At 39.0% G+C, this 24,360-nt stretch overlaps 1 protein-coding gene across 3 annotated transcripts in view; it reads left to right on the top strand.

Moving 5' to 3' along the window:
* Positions 1-24,360, top strand: part of RFTN1 (raftlin, lipid raft linker 1) — a 112,051-nt gene that overhangs the window by 43,472 nt on the left and 44,219 nt on the right. For all 3 annotated transcript variants that reach the window (XM_076331228.1, XM_076331231.1, XM_076331229.1), the window contains exons 3-4: positions 5,672-5,858; positions 18,703-18,811. In XM_076331228.1, the coding sequence (XP_076187343.1) occupies positions 5,672-5,858; positions 18,703-18,811 (296 nt within the window). The remainder of the gene's footprint in view (positions 1-5,671; positions 5,859-18,702; positions 18,812-24,360) is intronic.

Consider the following 24,360-nt stretch of genomic DNA (forward strand, 5'->3'; position numbering starts at 1 on the left):
GTAGCGTGCCTGAACGTTTGCTCCTTTCTAGCTCACAGGCACAACCCTGCTCAGGAGCAACTACCTGCCTTTGAGCCCACAGTGGGGAGAGGGAGAGCTGCGCTGTGGTTGCCCTTGTGGCCCTTCTGTTGGCCGCCTCCCTCTTCTCAGGGCTTCGTAAGTCCTGAGGAACAACCATGGGCTTGGGAACGGCCTCATCCTGTGCTTTGAAAAAGTAAACAGTTACGACTGTATTTCTTGAAGGGTCTGAGCCTGCTGATGTGTGTTAGGCCTGATCAAATAGGAGTGTTGTGCTTGCGGCTACCAGGGAACTGAGTTGCTGCATCGCTTAATAGTCTGGGTCCGGAGAGTTTGCCAGTCTTCCTTTTTTTGTTTCAGACCCCATTATACACCACATTTTGGGCAAGTATTGGTGGAAAGTGCTTTCTTCTGTACCCAGTATAGACAGAGAGCGCATATGATCTCTGTACGCACCAATTTGATCTTTGATTGTTTTAATGCAAAGGAAAAAGGCTTACTTAATGTTTCATAATAACTTGAGGAACATTACTTTGAAAATCCAGATGAATGTGAAAACTTTAAAAGGACACAGAAACTAGTTACAAGGAGTCCAATGTTTTTGTGGAATGTTTTCATGTGTAATGTGAACTGTAATTAAGGGCTCCATCAGCCTTTAACAGCTGTGACTGGAATAAGAGTGTAAAAGCTTAACTGGGAAAACATATTAAAAAAAGACGACCAAAAAATCCCAACATTTAATTTGTTTTGTTGGAGTAAGCAAACTAAGTAAACACCTAACACAGGATAATAGAAATTTAGAGTAGAACTGTATGCTTGTCCTTTTAAATAAAGTATTAAGGATAAGCACTGAGAAACTGACCTAAATTTGACCCTGAATTTGACCATTTCAGTAAAGAGAAATTAAATAAATGCCGTTTTGGTATTTAACATCTTATTTTTCCTGGAGCATAGCTATCATTCAAGTAGAAACAAATTAAAAAACAATAAAGTTTGTTTTAGCTTTGTCATAAACGTAACTAGCAGGAAGGGAAAATTGCTGTTTATCAAATAGAATAGCATTAAAAGCATCTGATTCTGTTGAGTGTATATATATTATATAAAGACGTACCGTAGTTGATGCTTGTCTTTATTTAGCATGGGCTAATAGGTCAATCCATGCTTTATTTTATAAAGCATAATATACCTTTCTTATTAAAAAGTGTTGGGTTATAGCATCTCAAAGGTACCCAAATCTATGGTTTTAATATAGAAAAATTAGCCTACTTGTTGTAGACAGTTGCTGTAACTGTCTTTTCTCTTAATATTTGATTGGGATACATCTGCCTCTTTAGCATGGATCATAGCGCATTGTCAGAGGTCATATGAGATGCTTCAGTTTGAAGCTGGTTGGTGGCTGTTTGATCTCTGTGGTAGCAGCCCTGGATGATCCATTGGGAGGGAAAGCGGAGCTCCGTAACACAGGAGGAACCAGTTCTCCTCAATACTTGTCTCCCCAACCATATTTCTCAGCCTGCTCTCAGTCCCTCAAGATCCCCGTGGCAGACTGCACCACCTTCCTCTGTTTCCCATAAATTGATTTTTGGAGCTGCAGAGGTGACTCTTTTCAAATACACATGACTCAACCTGTAGAATTTTATGTCAACTCAATCTTTTTATTGATTTTCTGTGGCAAGATGGGGACAGTGTGAGTGTTTGGTCAGATTTTTCCATTAGCAGCAATGAATGCAGAAGTCCCTAGGCCCAGGAAAGTCACCTTATGGATATCAGTTGTGTAACACAAACTTTTCTTTTTGAAGGATCTCTAAGCTGTAGTTTTCTGCATATATCCAAGCATTGCTGGAAGTGTTTTCAGCTTCAATTATCAGTCAGGCAACAAACTAATTTGCCTGGTAATCAATTCCAAAAGCAGCCAGCACTTCTATTTCCACTTTCAGCCTTAGCAAAATTGAAAAACCCAGCATCTGTCATTTACAAGTTTCTTACATGCTCGTCTAGATGTAGACAGAATAAACAAAGGAATCTTTTCAGGTCAGGTTGTGAAGTGCAACAATAAATAAGGAAACATGGAGCTGAATATAAAACTTAGAGCTAACTGCATTTCAAGAGCAACATGGAGGCTGCTAAAAGAATTCAGCTTTATCTTTTTGGCCAAACAGACACTTATAATAAGCACTGGAGTTACGCAAGATTTTATTTGGTTTTTCATTTGCTCTTTTACCTTACACAAGTCCCTGTTGTATACAATTTTGATTTTCCTTTTTCTTTTGAAAGTGGCGTGATAGAATTCTCTCTAACAACTAAAACAAAAGTTTTAATGGATTTTACTGGAAGTTGTGTAAGGTTTTCTGAAAATGTTAGCATTTTTCTAAGGTAAAGTAAGGAAAGACTAGATCAACAACTGGTTTCATAAATTAGGCATTTTCAAGTAGGTTGAACCTGCAGGTATGCACCTTAGAGGAATTAGCTGAAGAAATAATTGAAATCTTACCATTTAAGTTTGAAGACTGCTGAATGATGAATGCGACTCTCCAGGAAGGTGTGACGTCCTTTTTCAATGTACTTTTAAAGAGAACTGTATGATTGTTAGCCTAACTTAATACCCACAAAGATACTGGAACAAATAACTTACAAAATATCTAGAGGATGATGAGTAGCAGGGATTTCTGGGGAGGAATTTGCATGACACGAACCAGTCTGTCTGTGGGAGAGTAACAAGAATGCACAGCACGGGTCTGTAGACTCAGGAAACTCATGTAGACTTTGTGGGCATCAGTCGTGTAACAGGAACTGTCTTTTCTTTTTGAAGGATCTCCAGTCCAAGGAGAAATCAGCAGTAGTTCAGCATCAAACCGAAAAGATGTATTAACTGTAAGGCTCAAAATGGTTCTGTCCAGTCTGTTAAAATTCACCATTTTCATTAACTATTCCAGCAATAGACTGCTGAGTATGTTTATTGAGGTTTGCCAATCTGAGAAGTGCCGTTCGCACTGTGGAGGTCAGAATCCAGAATGGCCCTTGCAAACTGAAAGAAAAAAAACCCCTAAAATTCACTAAGGGCAGTGACATTTGGCCACTGTTAGTTGTGGGGAAAAGAATTTCATTTTTTTTCCCCAAATGATGTAAACTGACATGGGATGTATAATAAGTGTGAAGGAGCTTTTCCATTCTACAAAGCGGTGATGAGGCTTGTGCCGGATCACGCTGTGGTGAGTCTTAGGTACTATACTTGAAGAAAGATGTGGACCAATTGAAGAGAACCAGGAGAGAACCATCAAAAATTACTTAAGAGATCTAGAAAACACAAGGGAACATGAAACATTGAAAGGACTGAGTTTATACCGTCTAAAGAAGGTCAGATTAAGGCGTGACAGGTATTAGGAATTGTAAAATGCTGATGCAGAAAAGAAATATTCTAGTGAGGAAGTAGCAATCTTGAATTTCAGAGGGAAATTTAGGCCACGTGCTAGGAAAAGGTTTTGAATAGTAAGAATAGAGAAGTACTGAAACATGACTTATGGGGCTTGTGGAATCTCCATTACTAAAGGTTTTTAAAAATAGATGAGAAAAACTGTGAGAAATAGCTAAACTAGAACTGATCCTACCTTTAGGTAATAGGATGGACTAGCTGGTTGATCCCTCCCAGCTATATTTTCTATTTCCTTTTTTAATCATCAAGTGTACATCCCAAGGCTCCAATTACATGCGTTTTCACGCTTTCCCCTCGTGTTTAGCTTTTAGGAGGAAGCAATCACTCTCCTATGTTAATGACTAGACTTCCTATTAGTTCTACCAAGGCATCCTCAGAAGAATCTGGATACTATGTTCATATGCAAGACAAGCATCAGTTTTCATAGGTGATTGTTAAGAAGTGGAGCACCATTACCAGAATTAACATTACTGGATAGTGTTTAGTCATTCCATTGTATTCAAGTAAAACCCTCATTTAGAAAGGTATTCCAGCTTTCATATTCTTTTAATTAATTAAACTATTTGCTGCATGGTCTAAAATTTTTGGTCTCTGAGCCACAAGAGGGAAAAAGTAGTTCTAATATCTGGGTTTCTTTCCCCATTTTGATCCCTGGTAGGGTCCAGTAAGTAACAGTTGGTTTTATTATTTATTATGCATTATTCATTAGGGCATCTCTTTTTATGACTACGAAGTGATTTGTATGCTGTTGTAGAAGGTAGAGCCCTATTGCCTGTCAATGTACACATTGCTTGGATTTCTCATTTTATTTGCAAAAATAATAAAAATTCTGTATCTTACAGTTGTTGGTCAAAAAGTTCCATTATCCTCTTCTGGAACATGGTCTTGTATGAAGAAAAAGCATACCAAGCGCAGCTATTCTATTATTATTTAAATTATTCCTCTGTATTACTGGTTTTGAATATTTATTAGGTTTTTGATAACCTCTTTCATTATTCATAAAGGTTAGCCACACAGTTTGATGAAAAAGGCAGTACAATGAAACCTTATTTTGCATAGCTGGCGTCTTTCATACAAACTATTCTCCAGTGCTTGTTTTTTAACAAAGGCCTGCAAGGTGCTGGGAACCTCCGTCGTGTTTCTTGCAACATCCCCTCCCTATTGATTTCAGTGGGAGGGGAAACCATCCAGCACCTCACCACCCTACATGCTCTAGCACGGTTAGGGATGAAATAATAAATATCCCCCAAGAGAGATGGAAATGAAGAGGCAAAGGTCAGGAAAGAAAGATGTCTTTTCACATGTTATGAAAAACATATGAAGAATTACTGACATAGAGAGAAAGAGAACGGAAGGTTGTTTTAGGTGATTTATGGGATTTTCTTTTGAGGCCCACAAAACTCCAAGGAAATAAGGGCAGTTGCTGTACTGACTGCAGTATCTGTGTGCATGTTGAGTGTCTGACAGGAGTCAGCATCGAATGCTTCACAGGAAGGCATAAAACCCCACGGTAAGTAGATTGGGGAAGGATTATTTTCATGCACTAAGTCTCATCCTCATCGCTAATATGTATAGATTTGCTTAAACCCTGAGGTATAAGGTTTAGTGTCTATTCTAAAAGGTTTCTCATCACTACAGGTATGCATTGCTCTTAGCGTTCTTGTTATCAGTATACATACAAAGTACTCTTTAGACATATTGGTAGCTATTTGGTCTCAACAGCATTTTGCATCAGTGATCTCTTAGTCTGATAATACAACTTTTATGTAGATGGATGCTTCTGTTCATTGCTTTTGAATTTGACATGTTCTACCTTCATTGACTATCCCCTTTCTCTTGTTTTATATTTTTGACTCATGGCTTGCTCTCCTCAACTTGTGTTACTATGACGACTACTAAAACTTAGAATAGTCGGTCAAAACTTTGACCGACTGCCTTGTTTTTATTAAATCCTCCACTTCATCTCTGCCAGACTATGTAGTGAATTTGGCATTTTAATGTATCTGACTTCTTGTTTAATTGCACCAGTCTCTTGTGTGATACAAGTCCTTCGCCAAGACAGCTTGCTTAAAATCTGAAATACGAAGTGGGCCTCAAGAAAGGTCAATTTTTGTGCTAATATTATAGATCAGCGTGAAGTTTGCTTGACTCTGAAGAGCCTGGATTTTAAAAAACATGATAGTCCGGTGTAGGATTATTGACCGATTTCTTTTTTGTTTCCAGCTGAGCTGCCAGGATCATCTGCAATCAAGCTCTCCTCCTTGCGTGATCTTCCAGCTCAGCTGCAAGAATTGTACCAGCAGGGCTTCATCTTGGCTGCTGTCCACCCTTTCGTGCAACCAACTGATGAAAAAGAGAAAACTCCACAGGAACAAATCTTCAGGGCTGTGCTTATCAAGAAAACAGAAAGGTAAAGCACTTCCAGTGAACTGGGATAAAAATAGACAATGTGATTTCCTGCTGAGTTTTGACCTACATCAGGAAATTATAGCAGAGTTTATGTGCAAGACTTGATTTTTTTTTTTTTTTTTTTTTTTTTTTTCCTGGTGGGCCTGAGTAGGCTTAACATGTTCTTCATGTTTACAGTTCATCTGCAGTTTGGCAGACGACTTGGAGAATAACAAGTTGAAATATGCTCTGCTGTATTTTGGGATGTGTTGTCATGAGAGGCAAACAAACAAGCCCTATGCCTGACAATTTGTGAGGATGATCCCATTGGTACCCTTTAAGAATTTATTAGATTAAATTAAGATAGAAGAAATGTTTGCTTAGAAAAGGCGTATTTTGTGTTTTGACGGTTACGGTTAATGCAGTTAATTTGAGAACTGTAGTACTAATGCATGCTTCTTAAATTTATCTGTAGACTTTAGGCCCTTCTTTCCTCAAAACAATACAAGTTCTTTTAATTTTTCATTCAGGGCAAACTCTTTAAATAAAAAGATGTGTTGTTGCAGCCATTCTGTGCAGTTTTCCTACATTAGTTGCATTCCCCAGTCTGCCTCTTTTTACAGTGACCGGTTCTGAAAGCTGGGGGATAATTAAACCTCATTTGCCGATCCTAGTCCCCCTCTTTGTGCTGATGCTTGAAGGAGAGGATGTAACTGTTTCAGACGCCTCTTTAAAACTAAAGTAAAACCACCATTCAATTTGCTACAGCCTGGTAATCAGTTGGTAGCAATCACAGACAGGGTCAAACTTCAGTCTGTGACCTAAGGAAAAAGTTTTGCGTTTCATTACCAAATACATGTAGGCATTGGGTGTCGCAGGCAATTTTAGCTTTTGAAATAACTCTCAGTTTACCTTGAGTTACTTTTAGTTTTATTAATACAGAACTTCATGCTGGCTTGCCCGATGTTATTGTTTAAAGGGTTTCCAGTTTTATGGTCAAAACAAAATGTTTGGCTGAACAGTTGACTTCTTGAGTAATATTGGGCTGAGCTTGCCTGGTTTGGGGGCCTTGCTTTCCCTGCCTACAAAATACCCTGCTGCAAATGATGAAGGTATTTACATGCATGAGTTTGTGATATTAAGTAAGCGCTTAAGCACTCCTGCTGGACTGGGGACCAAGGGTTCAGCATCTTTCAGGACTGAGCTGTGAAGACACATCAGGGAAAAGCAGCATCCTTCTCGGCAGAGCGACACTGTTTTCAAGCCAGAGCTCTCAGTGTGTCGCTGCTGTCTCGTACCGTATCCAGTAGTTTACATCTGTGCAGAATGATTGTGAAAGAGTACAAAATCTTAATTGCCTACTCACTTGGGTGCCAGTGTTTCACACACTTTAGACAGCTGTAAATGACTGTACAAAATTGAAGACAGTAGAGAGTCTTGAACCAATTATATTTCCTTTTACATTCACACTCCACTTCTTTGCATTCCCTTATCTGTCATTTCTGACTGCTTAGGGAAGCGGAAGAGACTTGGTGCAGTGGGAAAAAACAGACAAGTACCAGAAAGGGAACTGACATCAGCTTAGTGCTTCATGTAGTTTAAATGTTCCCGAGTTTGGCTGAGAGCATGGGAGAAGTTGCTTCTATAGTGTGTGGGTGCAATGAATGTTTGCATTGCCAAGTGCAATGAAGATGGATGGGTGTTGCACAGATTTCAGATGATCATGGCCTGCGTAGAGACCGTCTGTATTTGAACCATGAGTTTATCCCATTCCGTTAACAGCTGGGGAGAAAAAATATGCGACAGTAGGAAAGAAAAGACAGACTGTTAATTTTTTTAATTAACCTTTCTCATTACACTACTGATAAAGAATAAATGATACTTTTTTCATTGAGGACTATCAGGTCTCTGGCATCTGTAGGCTGTCTCTGTATAAAACAGTTGAACTCTTGCGTAGAAGTTAAGGTCTGCTTAGCATATTTGTTGATCAGATGAGCAGTTATTTCTGTCGTAAGATTTTAGGAGTATAAGTAGTCCAGCTACAGTTGTAGGATCACTAGTAACATCATTTATGCTCTGAAGTACAAAGTGGTCCCTTGCTGTTTTCTGTAACGGTGGTGCCAGGCATTCATGGGGAGCCAAGGAGTCATAAAAAGCTCTGTACCTTGGTGCGGGGCCCACCCTTGGGCTTCCCGGGCACTTTCTGCAGAACACCTGAGGCTGTAGCTCCTTTCTTACTGCAGGTGTTTCGCTACGGATGGCTCCAACACTATATGCTTCATCTGTCAGTTGTCTGGCAGATACCAGGTACGGTTTTTCACCTTGCTATTTTTGTTGCCTGAATGGAACAGAAATGAAATTGTTGTGTTAGTGCCTTTTTGGTACAGTAATGTCAATTCTGTGTATACAGAGACAGAACTGAACACTTGAATTAGTCTTTAATCCGTGTTGCACCTTTATATGTCAGTTTTATGTTTTAAAATGAATACTGTTGACTCACATTTTGAGGGCTTAGTTTTATAGCACTGCTTCTCCAAAGTTAGGAAGAGGCTGTACTAGCTGCAGCAGATGATGTGCGTCAGGAGCTACATGCTGCTGCTATCGCTGAGATTTGCAGTCCCTTAATTTGTTCAAGAATAACATAGAAAAGGTAGTGCTTAGACATGTTATGCATTAAAACTCATGGAAAAAGTACCTATTAGTGTTATTCCTCCTATTTTGCCATTGTCCTGGAGTTTTAAAATACTTGGGTGTGAATTTGCAATGTCATTGTACATTTAAGGTGACTTTTAAAGTCACTACAATAGTTTTGTGTTTAATCTGTACTGGTATCTCTGTGGCTTCATTATATTAGCTATCTAATCATTTCTGGTAAGTAAGGAAGTAGGAGTCATTCCTGCTCTAGGACATTTGAGGAAACACGTTCCTAACATAAATGGAAGCTGTAAATGTTGAAAAGCAAGGTTTGTCCGTTGGAAATGTTAGGGAGAATATGAAAGTAAAGGACAGATTTTTTTTTTTTTTTTTTTTTTTTAAATCAACAGTACAGTTGTTTGCACTGCAAAAAGTGTCATGTTCAATTAAAGAAAATGAAGTAAATATAGGAGTGTTTAATTCTTTAGCGGCACTGGGCATGAAGGTAGTCTACCAAGTAGCTGAAGGACTCTGCCATTGCTCTCACGAAATTTAATATAATAAATTTAAATATTTCTGTAGCACCTAATTGCATTGTGCACAGTAACCAATTCATTGGAAGTGGTATGGAAGTCGAATAGAGTTGGATAAAGGAATAATAACTTTAACGCTCCTGTGAATACTTTCTGTCTTTCTCTCTCTAAATTTCAATGGACTTCATAATTAAAAAGCAATTGACTATTTTACTGTCTGTGCTGAGTTCTGAGATACTTGGGTTTCTCGGAGAAGGCATCTCGTAAAAAAAATACGCAAAGAAAAATCTTCAAGCCCAGGTTTTTATAGGTTTTTTTGCTGAATGTAGGGAAGGCTCCAGGTGTGAAGTGTAGCCCCTGGCCTGCTGGTTCGCGTTGATTCATGCTTGAGAAAAGTTGATTCACACTGATTTACACTTGAAGACAAGAATCTCAGGAAAAGGGATATATAGTGGTACCCTGGAAAGCATGAACGTGTGACAGCGTATCTCTCCTGGTGGAAGGGACAGGGGAAGGTCCATGCATTTTGGAGGTTCTGGCTAACCAAGAACAGGAGAGTAGCGCATATGTTGCTTATGTTCCCCTGAGGAACAGAGATTGTTAGTTCTTCGTGTGTGTAATAACTTTTCTGTCTTTGCCCTGTTTTTAATATGACAATCTCTGTTTAGGTGTCTTGTACACGTTACTATTTTGGACAGCTTGTGGCTGTTGCAGATAACCTGTTCCCCACAAAGAAATTGCAAAGTCAGCCTCTGAACAAAATTGTAACAAAACCATAGCACAAAGCTGCTTTAATTTATTTGCAGCTTCCTATAGTGTGACACCCTGTCTGGTATCTTAAAGTTTCAAAATTCAATGTGAATTAAAATATTTTCATTTCCCTTTCTAAATACTGAGCACCAGAAAGCAAGCTCCATTCTCTTCCACTAAGAAAGATACATGGTCCGGGCTCATAAACTGTCTGCCTACAATAGTTTTGACGTGTTTGCAGATGCTACATTTCACCGGAGTAGAGCATTTCACCAGAGTAGAGTGAAGTAGGGGATAGAAATTGAATTCCAGAGAGGTCTTTCTCTCCGTTGTTCCATCTATGTCTTAGGACATACCCTTCTACAGGTTTTGCCTCCAATCAATACAGCAATTAGCAGGGCAACTTTGCCATGCAGAAGTAGACTAAGTAGTATAATTTAAGAATAATTTTTTTAGAGTAGACTTCTATGTTTACCTCAAACAACTTTGCAGCTCTTTTCCCTTTCTGTAAAATAATGAGGTGTCAGGTGTTCCAGTGGTTCACTTGATGAGATGATTCTGATTCTGTTTCTATAATTTCCCTATATCCATTAATGCTGATGAAATGCAAACTTTCATCACTTGGCCAAAAATAATTCTATTTATCTGCAAAGGAATTTGACAGACTGAGTTCAAAATTTTAATAGTAAAACAGGATTTTTACAGTTTCTTTTTTTTTGCTGGTATGCAACGTTAATTCCAAGTGATTTCAATTAATGGCATCTTCTGAGATATAGCTAAATTTTTGTGTCCTTTGTGTCATTTAAAATCTGGATTTACAGAAAATGTGGAAAATGGATTTATAGAAGGTCTGGATTTATAGAAAATGTAAAGTTAGCATGATGTAAATGCAAAAGATTGAAATGGCTTAAACATGCAACATGAAGTGACTTAAGACAGTAGTCGTCGTATTGTTTCTTTGATGCTATGTTTGCATTTCCAGTTGTTAGTGTCCACTTGGTATTTGCTTAATTATGTTGACTGATGGGGAAATCCTGATTTTTCACACCTGAAAGACCAACTCTTTGTCTTTTTCCAGTCATACTGAACTCCCCTTTTAATAGTAGTGAACAGCCCTTCCTGTGAAAGAAAGGGAAACTGTATTATACCAAGGAACTGATGAAGTATGAAAAGACATAATTATGTTGGGAAGAAGCAGCAGCCCCTGGAAGCATTACGCTTTGTGAAGTCTTGGTTTGGTCTTCTGGCATTTGGATTTGCACATTTGCCTTCTGAAGGCAAAGGAAAATGTTTCTAAAAACATCCAGACAAGTCATCAAATTTCTGATTCTTAGCTGTTTGAGGCACCTTCTAGCCCCAAAAAGCTTTTCTTCTCTTCAGGCTTTTTTGATAGGCGCTTGAAACAGGGAGTTCTTGCTCTGACTTTGTGTAGAATTCAGTGGAGAGAGCCTTGAGCCATGACTAGTGCCTCTGCCTGGCAAGCCTGTCTTTGACTTTCTGTGGATATTTTTTCATTTTCCATGTGAAAATTTTTCACGCCAGATTTAACCTTCAGTGGCACATCACTGTATAAAACATGCACAGTGGTCTCGAGCTTTCTTGGAGCACGCACTCTGCCACATCAGCTGCATCCCCCGCTCCGATGTCAGTTGCAAACTTGACAAGAGCACACCTTGTCCCCTCCTCCGTGTCATCGATGAAGATGTCACACATGACAGGTCCCAGGTTGCAGACCCTGGGTGGGGACTCCACTTGTCACTGGCCTCCAGACAGGCCGTCACCATTAACCGCAGAACTGGTTTTTACTCATCCGGTTTTCCAGACTGTAGTACCCTAACTTCCATACAAGGATAGCATGGGAGCCAGCACCAAACCTCTTGCTAAAATTGCCATCGATCACAGCCACTGCCCTCCCTCCACTCGTCCACAAATCCACTCATGTTAGCATCAGAGGCAATCAGGTTGGTCGAGTATGGTTTACCCTTGCTACATCCACACTGACTGTTCCCAACCCTCTTCTCCTTCATGGGCCCTGAAATGTGCTACAAAAGATCTCTGCAGAAATATAGGAACTCCACTCGAAGGTGTTTCAGAATGATACAGGCTGCCGAAAAATATCAGTGATCTCCTCCAGTGCTTCTGTGCTTGCTTGAGTTCTTGAAAGGAGATACTTTGCATTGGTACAATATATTTTTAATTCAAATGTAAATGCATATGTGTGTGTATATGAGTGTGTATCTATTAGGTCTTCAAGTAGTATTTAGGCTTGAAGATGGCAAATGTCTGACCTTGCCTTCGTGAGCATTAGGATCAAACACGTTTTGTATGCAAATGCAGTGTGTGTTGTTGCTCTCAGCAGGCTGATTTCAGCTTGCTGAAAAAATAGTATTTATTCCATACCCAAGAGTCAACAGATCTCTTCCTTTAGCTCAAGGGACAATGGCTTGAGTTTTTAAAGCTTGTTATTTATTTCAAGTTCAAAGAAATACATATTTCCTCACGACAACTTTTAACATTGACCCAAAATAAATGTTCTTTCATCTGTATTCTCAAAATTATAAACACTGCACATTAAAGATGTCTGTGTATCCATACATGCCTAAACTTTTCTCAAGAAACTCTATATGCTGTCATTAAAAAAAGTTTATAAATTTCACTAACAAATAACTTATATTCCAGTGATAAGGTTTCCTATATAAGAAAATTCCTAGTAAAGGAAATGCATAGGTAATAAGGTTAAAACAGTGTCACGTGGATTAGAGTTGAGGTTGTTATGATACAGTATCCCTGCTTTTATTTTTACAAAAAATGGTGTGTTTGTTGGGTGGACATCGTAAAACCTATGGGTTTTTAATTGCTGCTGCCTTGGTTTTCAGATACTCTAGTTTTGCTAGATTTTTAACCTGGAATTACACAGATACCAACTGCTCGTGTTAATCACCTTGATGTGGTTTTATTTATTTGTAATGTAGATCAGTTCGTTATAAATGTACAGTTACATTTGAACTGTAGAGCTATTCCTATGTAGTGGAAAATCTCAAAACTGCACTTATATTCCTAACATCTTCTTAATCAAATAGTCATTTTAGAGTCTCTGCGCAGCTTACAAGTGTGCTTTCGGCTTTCTGAGTTCATGGGCATGGAGAACTTCAGGAAGATTAGGACCAAATGTTGGCTCCCTCATTTGCTTCTTGTATCTGAAAAGGATTGGAAATCCAGTTTGTAACAGACACCGAGTTGTCAGCTTTAATAGTTACTGTGTAAGTTACTGGTACTCTACAGCTGGTAATGGTTTATCTACCATGAAATGGTGCTTAACTGCAAACAGCTGTACAGGAAATGACAGCCTACTGAAACAACCATCGTAAAATATTTTGGCCAGTGAACTTCCAATTGTAAGTGAAATTCTTATTTATTCTACGTATTTTCTTCTTTAGTGGCACTAGAGGTCCTATTTAGGATTCAAGACGCCACTCTTTTTAAGTCTGTGGTCCTCAGCCTCTTATGTGTCAGTAACACTTGAGGGTACGCTCTACCCGTGGCCCCGATGGGCCTGCAAACGCCGTCCCTCTGCACAGCGCCAGGTAGACTGAAATTCCCTCTCAGCTCTTTGCCACCCCCTGGTTAAGGTTGTCCATGGTGGTCACTGAGGGTACCTACAGTGACAAAAAAACCCTTCTTCGGGAAAATCGATAAAGATAAACAAACAATGAGATATATAACAAAGGAAGAAAAACAAATGAAAGCCCAGGGTGTATAAGATACAGTGAAATTTTCTGTCAGTCTCCGCGATTAACCAGTGGTTATCCTCTCCTGGGGTGGTGGGCAGGAGACTGCCCTTCTCCACTGTAGGCGAAGCGATGGCGTTGTTCGCACTGTCCCTTCTGTTCCCTCTCAGGTATCATAAAGTGCGTTATAGTGAGTACAGGGCGTTGTAATGAGTCAGGGTGTACCAGCTTCTCTGGTTCATCTTAGCTTCTGAGAAGGGTACAGCCTTACCGTATTCAGGTGTGCTTCTTTCAGGGCTGGGCCATTTTTAATTAACCCAGGGATTTTTTATTAGAGGAACAAGACAATAAAAAAAAGTTGAATGTTTGCAGACAATGAAGGGAGGAAGAATCAGTTTTCCAACCTGGGAGGAGGAAGAGAAAAGGAAGAAATTGCTGACTGTACGTCCAGAAGAAAAGGAAGATCTTTTAAACTGTTGGGGCTTATGCATTTTTTTGACTAAACTGATCTCAGCATTTCTCTTTCGCTTTCTGTTGAGGAATATTTTATGATGGGAAAGTGGAAATTAACTTTACATAAAACCATTGCTTTAATTTTGAAATATTTTATATATTGGACTCCCAGTAACTTCCTGTGCTATAAACCTGGTAAGAGACTCCAGAGTATGGATTATTGGGTTATTTCTCAAATGACTGACATCAGTCCTTCTTCAGAAGAGAACAGGGGAATGCAAGTGCAGGGACAAGACTGAAGTCAGGAGACCTCAACTTTGATTTTGACTTTTCCTCTGACTTCTGTGGTCTTGATGGATGTGTGTATTTTGGGGGTCCTAATTCATAGTCTCTAATGAAAGTGGTCCTAAAAGTAGTCCCATTAAATGAATAAACCCAAAAATATAGTCATTTCTGTTCAGTATAGAATTTACCTGTACCTATCTTTAGCTACTTCTCTATGGCTATGCTAATAATATTCAAAGAGTTTAATGAGAGACTTTTATAATATTTATTAAATACTTTGTGATTCATGTATGAATGCATTGTTTGTTGTATAGAGGCTGGAAATAATTTCTTGCCCACCTGAATTTGCTCAGAAAATTATTTTTGGTGTCTGTGAAATCCACAGCTATTTATTATTTTCATGTGAAAAGCTATGGCTTTTGTTTTGTTTGTTTGTTTTTGACAGAGTAATAGGCTCTTAAATGTTTCCTAAAAAGGTGAAAACTACCAGTATAGACAAAGACTTACCTTTAATGTATATGGACATATTTTACTTGAAAGCATGGAAAAATACTTTTTGGTAATATGGAGTACTTCTGTTGGAAGATTTTAACTAAAGATTTTATGGCCTTTAGTAGGATCTGTTACACGTGTTCTGTAAAATAACGTTCCTAACAGAGTGCAGTGGTATTTGATACAATTTCTTTCATGAGCCCTAGTGCAGAGGTAGCTCTGAGACACTTAGAGGAAGAATTCACTGTCTCCTGTTTGCTTACATATTTACAAGCAGCAAGTGTATTTCAAAGTAAGTGCTTGTTAAGGGAGGAAAAATAAACAGGTCATTTTAAGCAGTTGCAGTAAGAATCACTATATTTTTGTGGACATAATCTGTATCCCAGATAACTCATACTCCTTTCAAAGAAGTTGGAAGTAGGTCCTCCAAAAACTGCACAAAATCAGAGTCCAGGGAGCTGTTGAGGGGGAGGAGAGAAATTAGGAGAGAGTGGTTCAAGGGCGAACTTCCCACTTCCTTATACCTGTGTATAAACCTCACCAATATAGGTTGAAAAGGGTTTGTTTTAACAGATAGCCAGTGGGTTTAAACATGAAAATGCAGTGTTTCTCGGTTTTATGAGTGTCACAGCAAGTCTTTACAGCAGTGCCACGGTTTGCATGGAGACCTGAACACAACGTGAAGAACAGGCTTCGGTGAAAGAGTGGGCACAGGAAGGATTGTGCCTCTGGGTTTGTCCCATTTTTTCCTGTTCCTGGGCCTCATGTTAAATCATAGAATCATAGAATAGTTTGGGTTGGAAGGGACCTTTAAAGGTCATCTAGTCCAACCCCCCCTACAGTGAGCAGGGACATCTTCAACTAGATCAGGTTGCTCAGAGCCCCGTCCAACCTGACCTTGAATATTTCCAGGGATGGGGCATCTACCACCTCTCTGGGCAACCTGTGCCAGTGTTTCACCACCCTCAGTGTAAAAAATGTCTTCCTTATATCTAGTCTAAATCTACCCTCTTTTAGTTTAAAACCATTACTCCTTGTCCTGTTGCAACAGGCCCTGCTAAAAAGTTTGTCCCCATCTTTCTTATAAGCCCCCTTTAAGTACTGATAGGCTGCAATAAGGTCTCCGTGAAGCCTTCTCTTCTCCAGGCTGAACAACCCCAACTCTCTCAGCCTTTCTTCATAGGAGAGGTGTTCCATCCTCCTGGTCATTTTTGTGACCCTCTTCTGGACCGGCTCCAACAGGTCCATGTCTTTCTTACACTTAGGGCTCCAGAGCTGGATGCAGTACTCCAGGTGGGGTCTCACCAGAGCAGAGTAGAGGGGCAGAATCACCTCCCTCGACCTGCTGGCCATGCTTCTTTTGATACAGCCCAGGATATGATTGGCTTTCTGGGCTGTGGGCGCCCATTGCTGGCTCATGTCCAGCTTTCCACCAGTACCCCCAAGTCCTTTTCGGCAGGGCTGCTCTCAATCCCTTCATCCCCTGGCCTGCATTGATACCGGGGGTTGCCCTGACCCGGGTCCAGGACCTTGCCCTTGGCCTTGTTAAACCTCATGAGGTTCACACAGGCCCACTTCTCCATCTTGTCCAGGTCCCTCTGGATGGCATCCCGTCCCTCTGGCGTGTCAACAGCACCACTCAGCTTGGTGTCATCTGCATGTAAATAAGCATGGGTAGTGGGGCACATACTTCATTTTTGGGATTTGGTATCTTAACTTTGAATTTGAGCTGTATTATTTCAAAGTCTCCAGGCTGGGAATATGGCTTCCTTAGCCAGGCTGGAAGGGGGCTGTGGTGAGCGTGGTGGGTTGCCCCGGCAAGGGAAGTGTTTGGTCCTTATATTTGTAGAGGCTTAGTATTGTCCCCCCAAAAATGGGATTGATTGTCTAAAAAGGGCTTGGTTCCTTGCTGCCTGTTCCTAGTAACCCAATTCTGGTTTGTTATTATACAACAACTGAAGCACTGGAGAATTGTGTTTGCTCTGTTTGATGTTGTATGGACTTAGCATTGCAATATCAAGTGGCAGTTTTGATGGTTTATTGATTGCTAGAGCATTAGAGAGCCCTAGCTCATACTTATTTCTCTCTGGAACATGGCTAGATAACATCAGGGCTACATTTCCAGTTAGTCATATTCAGATGTTAGAAAAAAATGTAGGTATAACCGTACGTACTCTAACAGGGAGACTTTCTTAAGTTTATTTTTACATTCTTGAATTCACTGAGTTAATCTGTGGCAGAAAGTCTGCACAGAATAGATTATCTTATCTAGGACTTTATCTAGAAGAGCAAAAATTGTCTGCAGTTCATGTGTTGTCCCTCACAAAACGATTTTTTTTTTCCTCGACCAAGTTGTTCTTTGCTGCTTAAATTAATTTCTGTACGCCTGTTACAGAGGAGTAGTGGTGGCACTCTTTTAGTCCCCCAGTAATGATTTCTTTAAATCATATAAACATGTTTGGAGAGTTTCCATAGACACCAATGTTTTGTTAAAATTTTTGTCTGGAGTCAAGAACAGAATGGGACCACAAGTTATGAGAAGAACCTAGAAAGGAGGGGAAAAACAAGTAGGGAAAGGGCTTCAGTGTTCCCAAACCATAGTCTGGTACCGCCTGTCCCACGTATAAGTGAGATAAGAGAAATGAAGTGAGAGTATAGCCTGTGTGAAAGTGGGAGGATCAAGTACAAAATATAATGTCATGTGATGCTTCAGAAAATTTCTGCAGTAGTGCCTAGGAAACACACTGCCAGTTTGCAGTCAGCAGCCTGCGCATCTCATGGCTCCGAGTAACTATTAGCATCTCGGGAAAGCCCCTGGGACCATCTGTAGCTGAAGCGTGTTTTACGTGTCACACAATCTCAGTCTCCAGAACAGGGCTTTTAAACAAACTTGCTTTTGCAAGCATGGCAAGCCTGCAAAGCCTTTGTTTTGTTGTTTCGCTGCTTCCTCAGCACTCTTGGTTCAAACTTCTGCACCTTTCTTCCTGTCCTGTAGGTACACAGTGCATCAAGCAACTGCTGGCCAGGGTTAGTTCTTTACTTCAAACTAGATCTTTTGATTCTCCGTATGGGATGTTAAGATAACTACTTTGTTACTAATCCCAAGAAGTATAGGCTAACTTTTATTTTTGTACCTTCCTTCATGTGTTCTCATAAAGAACTGATAAAACAAATGATTCTCTAGATTTCCTCTGTTCATCAGGCGTATCAGTTTCCTTTCATGGGAGTCCAGAGGAGATGAAAACTGCCTTCAGTAGCACTGCTTTGCAGTGCACACCTACAGACTGTTTCTCAAGATCATTCAGGATAACCCCCAAACTTTCCCTTGGCATATTTTGACCAATACCATGTTTCCACGGCACTGATTTGTTCAGCAATGTATATGGCAGATGCCATATGCTTTGAATTATTTTAGGAGTTAGTGTCTTCTGAAAGAGAAGGGATTTTGCACATAACTTTGCATTTCTCAACAACAAAGCATAAGGTCAGACTGAAGGATAGACTACTTTGATTAGCCCCAGATTTTTAAATGTTGACTTAGAATGGTGGTAGGTAAGAGAAGGGATTCCTTTAATTACTGTCTGTGAAACACACCCTACATCAGGCTGCCCTGTGGGGCCCAGAGCATCTGTCAGCCCATTGCATTGGAACCTGCTTTCTGCATATTCTGAGTTATACCACCTGTGCATCTCCTTGGCATTGGCCGTAGATGCCAGGCTGACAGAGTGTTTCTTGGACAGATAAAGAAATTTGGAAGTCCCCGAGGCATTCCACCATCCACAGTCATTGGTGTGATTTCTTTCCCTAGCAAGTAGGTGAGATGCTGTAGCTGCTACTTGTCAGAACTGTGTTGAGCTCAATGGAGTGAATGTGCTGGAACCGAAGTTTTGTCTGAAGGTTAGCTCTCCATGGGAAATATTTATAAAGGGGCTGTCTAGGTATTCCGTGTTAAGAACAGAAACTGATTCTTTTTTTCTGTTTGTCTCTTCAGGTCTCCAAAAGGTGATGTCCATAGTGAAGGATATGTCTTGGAGGTGGAGTGCTGCTCCTCTTTAAACCAACTTTCAGACAAAAAGGAGATACCTGATTTTATTAAGAAAGTGAGTAAAAAAAGAAAAAAAGGCAAACCCCAAAACACAGTATGCTTTTATTTGCATTACAATTACTGCTTCTAGTTCTGTCAGTCTGACAATAAGAATATGTGTACATTTTGTGCAGTTGAAACACTGCACTAGAATTTGGTGTTTTGTAATTTTAAGTATCTGAAGGGAAATTATACTTATTGAGAGAAACAAGTTTGATCATATTATTATGAGAAAATGATCTGTAGTATCACAGGAGGGTGAGCTCTCACAGATGATATCAACTAAGTTACTGGTGTAGAAGACAGTCCTATAACGGTGTAAACATTTTAAGTTGAAACAATATATATAATTTCCATTTTAGTGTCAAAATATCCTGTTGGATAGTACTGTAGTTAAAAGGCCTATTAACTCCTGGACTTGCCCAGATTAATTTAAGTTTTGTTTCAGTATCACATGATGTTAGCAGTTAGAGATGGTACTGGTAACCTAAATCCCTTTGTCATCCAGAATAGTGTTGCTTTCAATGAACTTCTATATATACTGGGGAATTTGAAAAGAACCCTGCAATTCTTTATTTGTTGCCTTCTTTTTAAAATTATTTTTGATGCTGTAATGTTCTGCCAGACTGGAAATTAGCAGGTTATGTCCATTTTAGTGAAGACAGATGCATTGTGCATGTTTCACATTTTGCAGCATCTGTTGTGTCCTATTGCATGTTATAAAAACTAGCATTAAATACTATATTTACTTAGCCACATGGTGTAAGAATAGTGTGAGTCGGCATACTCCCTGAGCTTTAATCCATCTTGCAGTGATAATAGTTAAGAAAATTTTATAGAACAAATTCCAGCACAGGCTGTATGAGCTTGATAGGGACTCAGCTTGACAGACTGCACTCATGTTCAATCTTTCCTTTTTACTATGAATTGTAAAAACTGGATTAAAAATAATGCAGCTATGACTATCTGATCTTCGTCATCATACTTAAAGATATATAGATTTTGGTATCAGAACAAACTGAAGTTTTCTGAACACTTACTAATATTCAAAAGTTTGAGTCCGACTTTTGTTTCAGGGTTTATTGTGTTACTGTACTTCTATTCTGATGCTATCTTGGATTATTTCAATATATTCACACTTAGGCAAAACTGGTGTAGTTCTTGTGTATCAGTTTCAACACGTTTGATTTTGTTCTTCAGTTCTTTGAGTCAGAGTAGAAATATAGGCTTATCTGTCACAACTGGTAGCAAAATTTTACATCATTGCAACAGAAAATTTCTTTGCATTTGTTACTTCAGAAAGAGTATGGCTAACATGAAAACAAAATGACAATCCAGGAGTCAGCTTATTTCCATAAATATCCAATTCTGAGACTCTTTAGAATGTTTTTCTAGACATGGAAATGTTTCTGTTGGTAGAAGCCATTTGATTATGGGATTATGAAGATGCCTTTTTGAAATATAATGATTTAAAATTTAATAGCTAAAATGTATATTTACTGTTTCTCTGTAGGCTGAGTATGTCGCTCATCCTCAGATGTTATTTGATGTAGAGGAATTTGAAGTTCTTTGAAGCTGTTGCTGTCAAGTGTGTGCCGTGTCACTGTCCATATCTGATTAAACACATTATGAAAGTCTCAACACTTTTATGTAAATCTAACTCAGGAAACAGGACATGTTTGGGAGTAGGAATTAATTGTCATATTAACTAATTTGTCTGAGCAACAAAAATGTCCATTGCTTTTAAGGGCATATAAAACAGATGTTTACAAACAAAATAAATGAAAAATAAAGGACGTTCTTCAAAGAAAGTAGTAACAAAAAGCTGTTAGAGAGGGCAATTGCTTGCTTTCAAAAAAGAACAACCGTATAATTCTTCTCAAACTGTGGAATACAACTGAAGTTAATTGAGTGTTGTAATTGAATAGGCAAATCCTTGATCACAGAGTTTTTCATAACAGAGGCTTTTAGCACAGGTATACCACGTTACTGCATTGCAAATTACTATATTAAAAAAAAAAAAAACCAAACCAAAATAGACTAGCCATATTTTCAAAACAAAATAACAAGTCAAAATTTTCTCCAACTGTGAATTTACTAGAAAAAAATTCCTCCTCCCTGAGAAAATTAATTTTATTAATTCTATTATGCACTGCTGAGCAAGTATTGTTTACATGGAGTTTGAACAAGGATGCAATTTTAGTAACTTCTCAACTGACTTTTTGTTGCATTGAATATGTATGTCATATTGAATATTAACTGCTTGCTCCTGGCAAACACAAAACAATTTTGCAATGGCATACAGCATGGGTAATATCTTTTTTCTTATTCTGTAACTCCATACAAATGTTTAAGAATAATGAAGTAGAAACAAGGAAGTTATTTCACCTGGAGGATGCTTCTTGCTCACTGAAACAAAGTGCCTCGGTACAATATTGACTATAAAACGTTTAAGAAATGCCAAAGAAGACACTCTGGTCAAACCTGTGTTCTGTTGCTGAGATCCTTCTGCGCTTTGGGACTCTGTCCTAATTCTCTACTCTCTTCTGTACATTTTTGCCACCACTGTGGTTTCCGATTGTGGTAAGAGCCATGGAAGACAGGAGATAGTTAAGTATTGGGGACATAATGTTCCATCGGATACTCTCTTCCTGTACCTTAAAATCATGTTGACATCACCACGTTCTGTTTGTTCTTTCATATCAATGTGGATCTAGTGCAGCTGAACATGTCCTAAAGAGCTCAGACAATCCCATGGTGTCTTTGTCATGTAATTCCTGGGCAATGAAAGAAGTAACTTAACTGTTGTATATGTACTTTACTGCTGTATTGATATTAGCACTCCTGTCTTCAGCTCTCAGGCAAAACAGAGATCAAAAATTTGCTCATGAGCAAAGCTAACTTCAGAACTTCTGATCACTGTGGCTCAGATCATTCTGAAGTTGTTGCAAGTCAGAGATGTTACTTCTAAGATACTGTATTTTGTAAAACTTTGACTTGTGTCTCATGTAAAATAGGACAGCCTTTAATTACTTCCTTAGTTGCTCTTTATTTCTGTGTATCCTGTTATCATTTTTTTCATCTGAGGGTGTTCTCCTGAATCTACTGAGACAAGTAAGGGAGGAGGAGTGAGGCTGACATCCCAAGAAAAGAGTTATTTTGGATATGCAGTCATATATGAATGCCAAATATGTTTCTCATGACCTTCGTTTTCCACATCAATCTGAGTTACGTGGTCTAGAAGACCTGTAACAGGCAGAATGTTTTACTCCTATGTTCACATCTTTGCAGTGTTGGCGAAAGGTTAGGAAATGGAGGATAGTTTCTGTACCATTTCTTCCCAGTTCTGACTTTTTAAAATTTAGGAAGCACATCTTTGTATCCTTGGTTGCCTGCTTAATACTGTTCTGTCAGAAGGAAGTTCTTGTATGTTAACTTTTTTCCAGTTTGACCCCACTGTAGAGTTCATATTTCTGGTCCCTGTGGACTCATTATCCTTCCCTAGGGAAGTATGATAAACATGGAAAAGCGTGGTTTAAAAATGCTGCAGCTTAACTGAAATCCAAATGCAGGCATCTTCCTTTTGTGTTTTTTACTAGACAAGGACATCTCCCTGCTGGTCTGTCCTTACTTGACTCAGAAATGAGGCTAATTTCTTCCAACAAACCTAAGGCTGTATAGATGAATAATTGGTTTTGCGTTTTCAGAAGTGGACCAGTCCAGCTTGGAACATGACTGCTGTCTTGAAACACCTATGTAATGCTTCTCTTGCGACGAAATTTGCCATATGAGACAGCGTCAAATCTGCTCATTGCTGTTCCCTCTGTTCATAGGCTTGAGGAACCTCAGTGAGCATACAAACGCCATCACCAGCATTAGCTCAAAAGCTGCCAGTAACATATCACTCTCTTAAGTGGTCCTCTGAACAACTTTGGTAGTCTAAAGTACCCTAGAAATAACCTTGACTCCTGCAGATGTAGTGACTTTGCCCCTAGGTTTGTTGACATTTATTTTCTAGTAATAGCATTGCTGGGTAGAGGAAGTGATGGTACCTCTTGGACTTAAGCGAGTGGGACCCCAGGGAGGAATATGCCAACAAAACACATTGCAGGGATGCTGCCACCCATGTACTTGTTCTAGAGTTGGCATCTGAAACAGTGACCACCAGTTCTCCCTGGTACAAAGGCAAGTTGCATAGGGAATTGGACTGTTTTGAAAGAAAGGCCATACAATACTAACACTTGTATGAAGAACTCACATCCTACATTGCTGAAGGGATCTACCATATTTGAGCCCTCTTGCCAGTTTTATGGAATATACGGTATCAACTGGTATTTACTGGAATTTTTCTAAATGCCTTTTAAAAAAGAAAATGTTATGAGGAATAGAATTGGCATGAGGAATTAGTATGTTTCAAGTGTTAGTTTATGCACTGGAAATTAATACACATTGCTGCCAACAAGTTTAAACTGTAGTTGAACTTACGCAGCATACTCCTGAAAGGTGAGAGATTTCTCCGAGGGGTTCGATCTTCCTGCCCTTTATCTGCCCTAGCTCCTTTGGAGGGAACGGCAGGCAGGAGTCTGGCTGAGTGGTTGGGTAAGGAACTGCTACACACCCCAAACAACCACAGGTCCGTCTCACTGCATGTTTCTCCTTATCGATGTTTTTATCAAACTACAGGGAGACTTCTTTTCCTGCTCTCTTGTTTTTTCCCCTCTATTCATCTGTAGCTGTTTTGGTGTTATCAAGATAACTGCTATCTTAGTTCATGCGCATCATTTTCTGGAGAGTCATCTGTGTTACGGCTCTAATTGGTGAAGAATTTTTGTATTAGTATTGCTGTTAAAAGACAGGTTGATTCTCCAGCTTCTTTTAAGTTGCTAGGTAGAAGCAGGGCTGGAGTATTTAGGAGGACTTCTGTCTTTCCTATAAAATAAAAACTGAATGCCTATATGAATTCTCAAGAGCTTTTGAAATCTTTTCCATAGATGTTCCCAGTCAAGGGAGTGATTCAGCCCAGATTTGGCTCTTCACTTATTTCCTACATATTTACTCACATCAGAATGAGCATTTGTCTTACATGATCAAAACAAGGGACTCCACATATCCATACAGTGTCTGAAAGCGATATCCATATATCCATACAGTGTGTGATATTAAATGATTTTGAACTCTCAACTTCTGAGTTTTAAAACTCTCTTCAGCATCTAACTATGAAACAACAAGAAGATGTGGAAGATGAGAAGTGTGTCATAGGACAAATTTGTCCATAATAATATGGACTTTTTATATATATATATAATTATTTGTGTTTGTAACAGTATGACAAGCAAATGAGAAGACAAAAGTCTGCAATTTCCTAGAGAAAATGAATGTGAAAATTACTAATCTTGTAATTTTTTTTACTTTTATTTGTAATCGCTAAGAAAAATAGTTTTTTATATAGCTGTTCCAGTATTTCTCACATTCTTGTCTCTTTTTGTTTGTCATTTCTTATTCTTCATCTCTTAATCTTTGCATTGAGATTTCTTTTTTAGAAGGAACAGAGAGATGCAGCTTATG

The sequence above is a fragment of the Aptenodytes patagonicus genome, chromosome 2 (assembly GCF_965638725.1).
Source record: "Aptenodytes patagonicus chromosome 2, bAptPat1.pri.cur, whole genome shotgun sequence".
In the NCBI taxonomy this organism is placed as follows: Eukaryota; Metazoa; Chordata; class Aves; order Sphenisciformes; family Spheniscidae; genus Aptenodytes; species Aptenodytes patagonicus.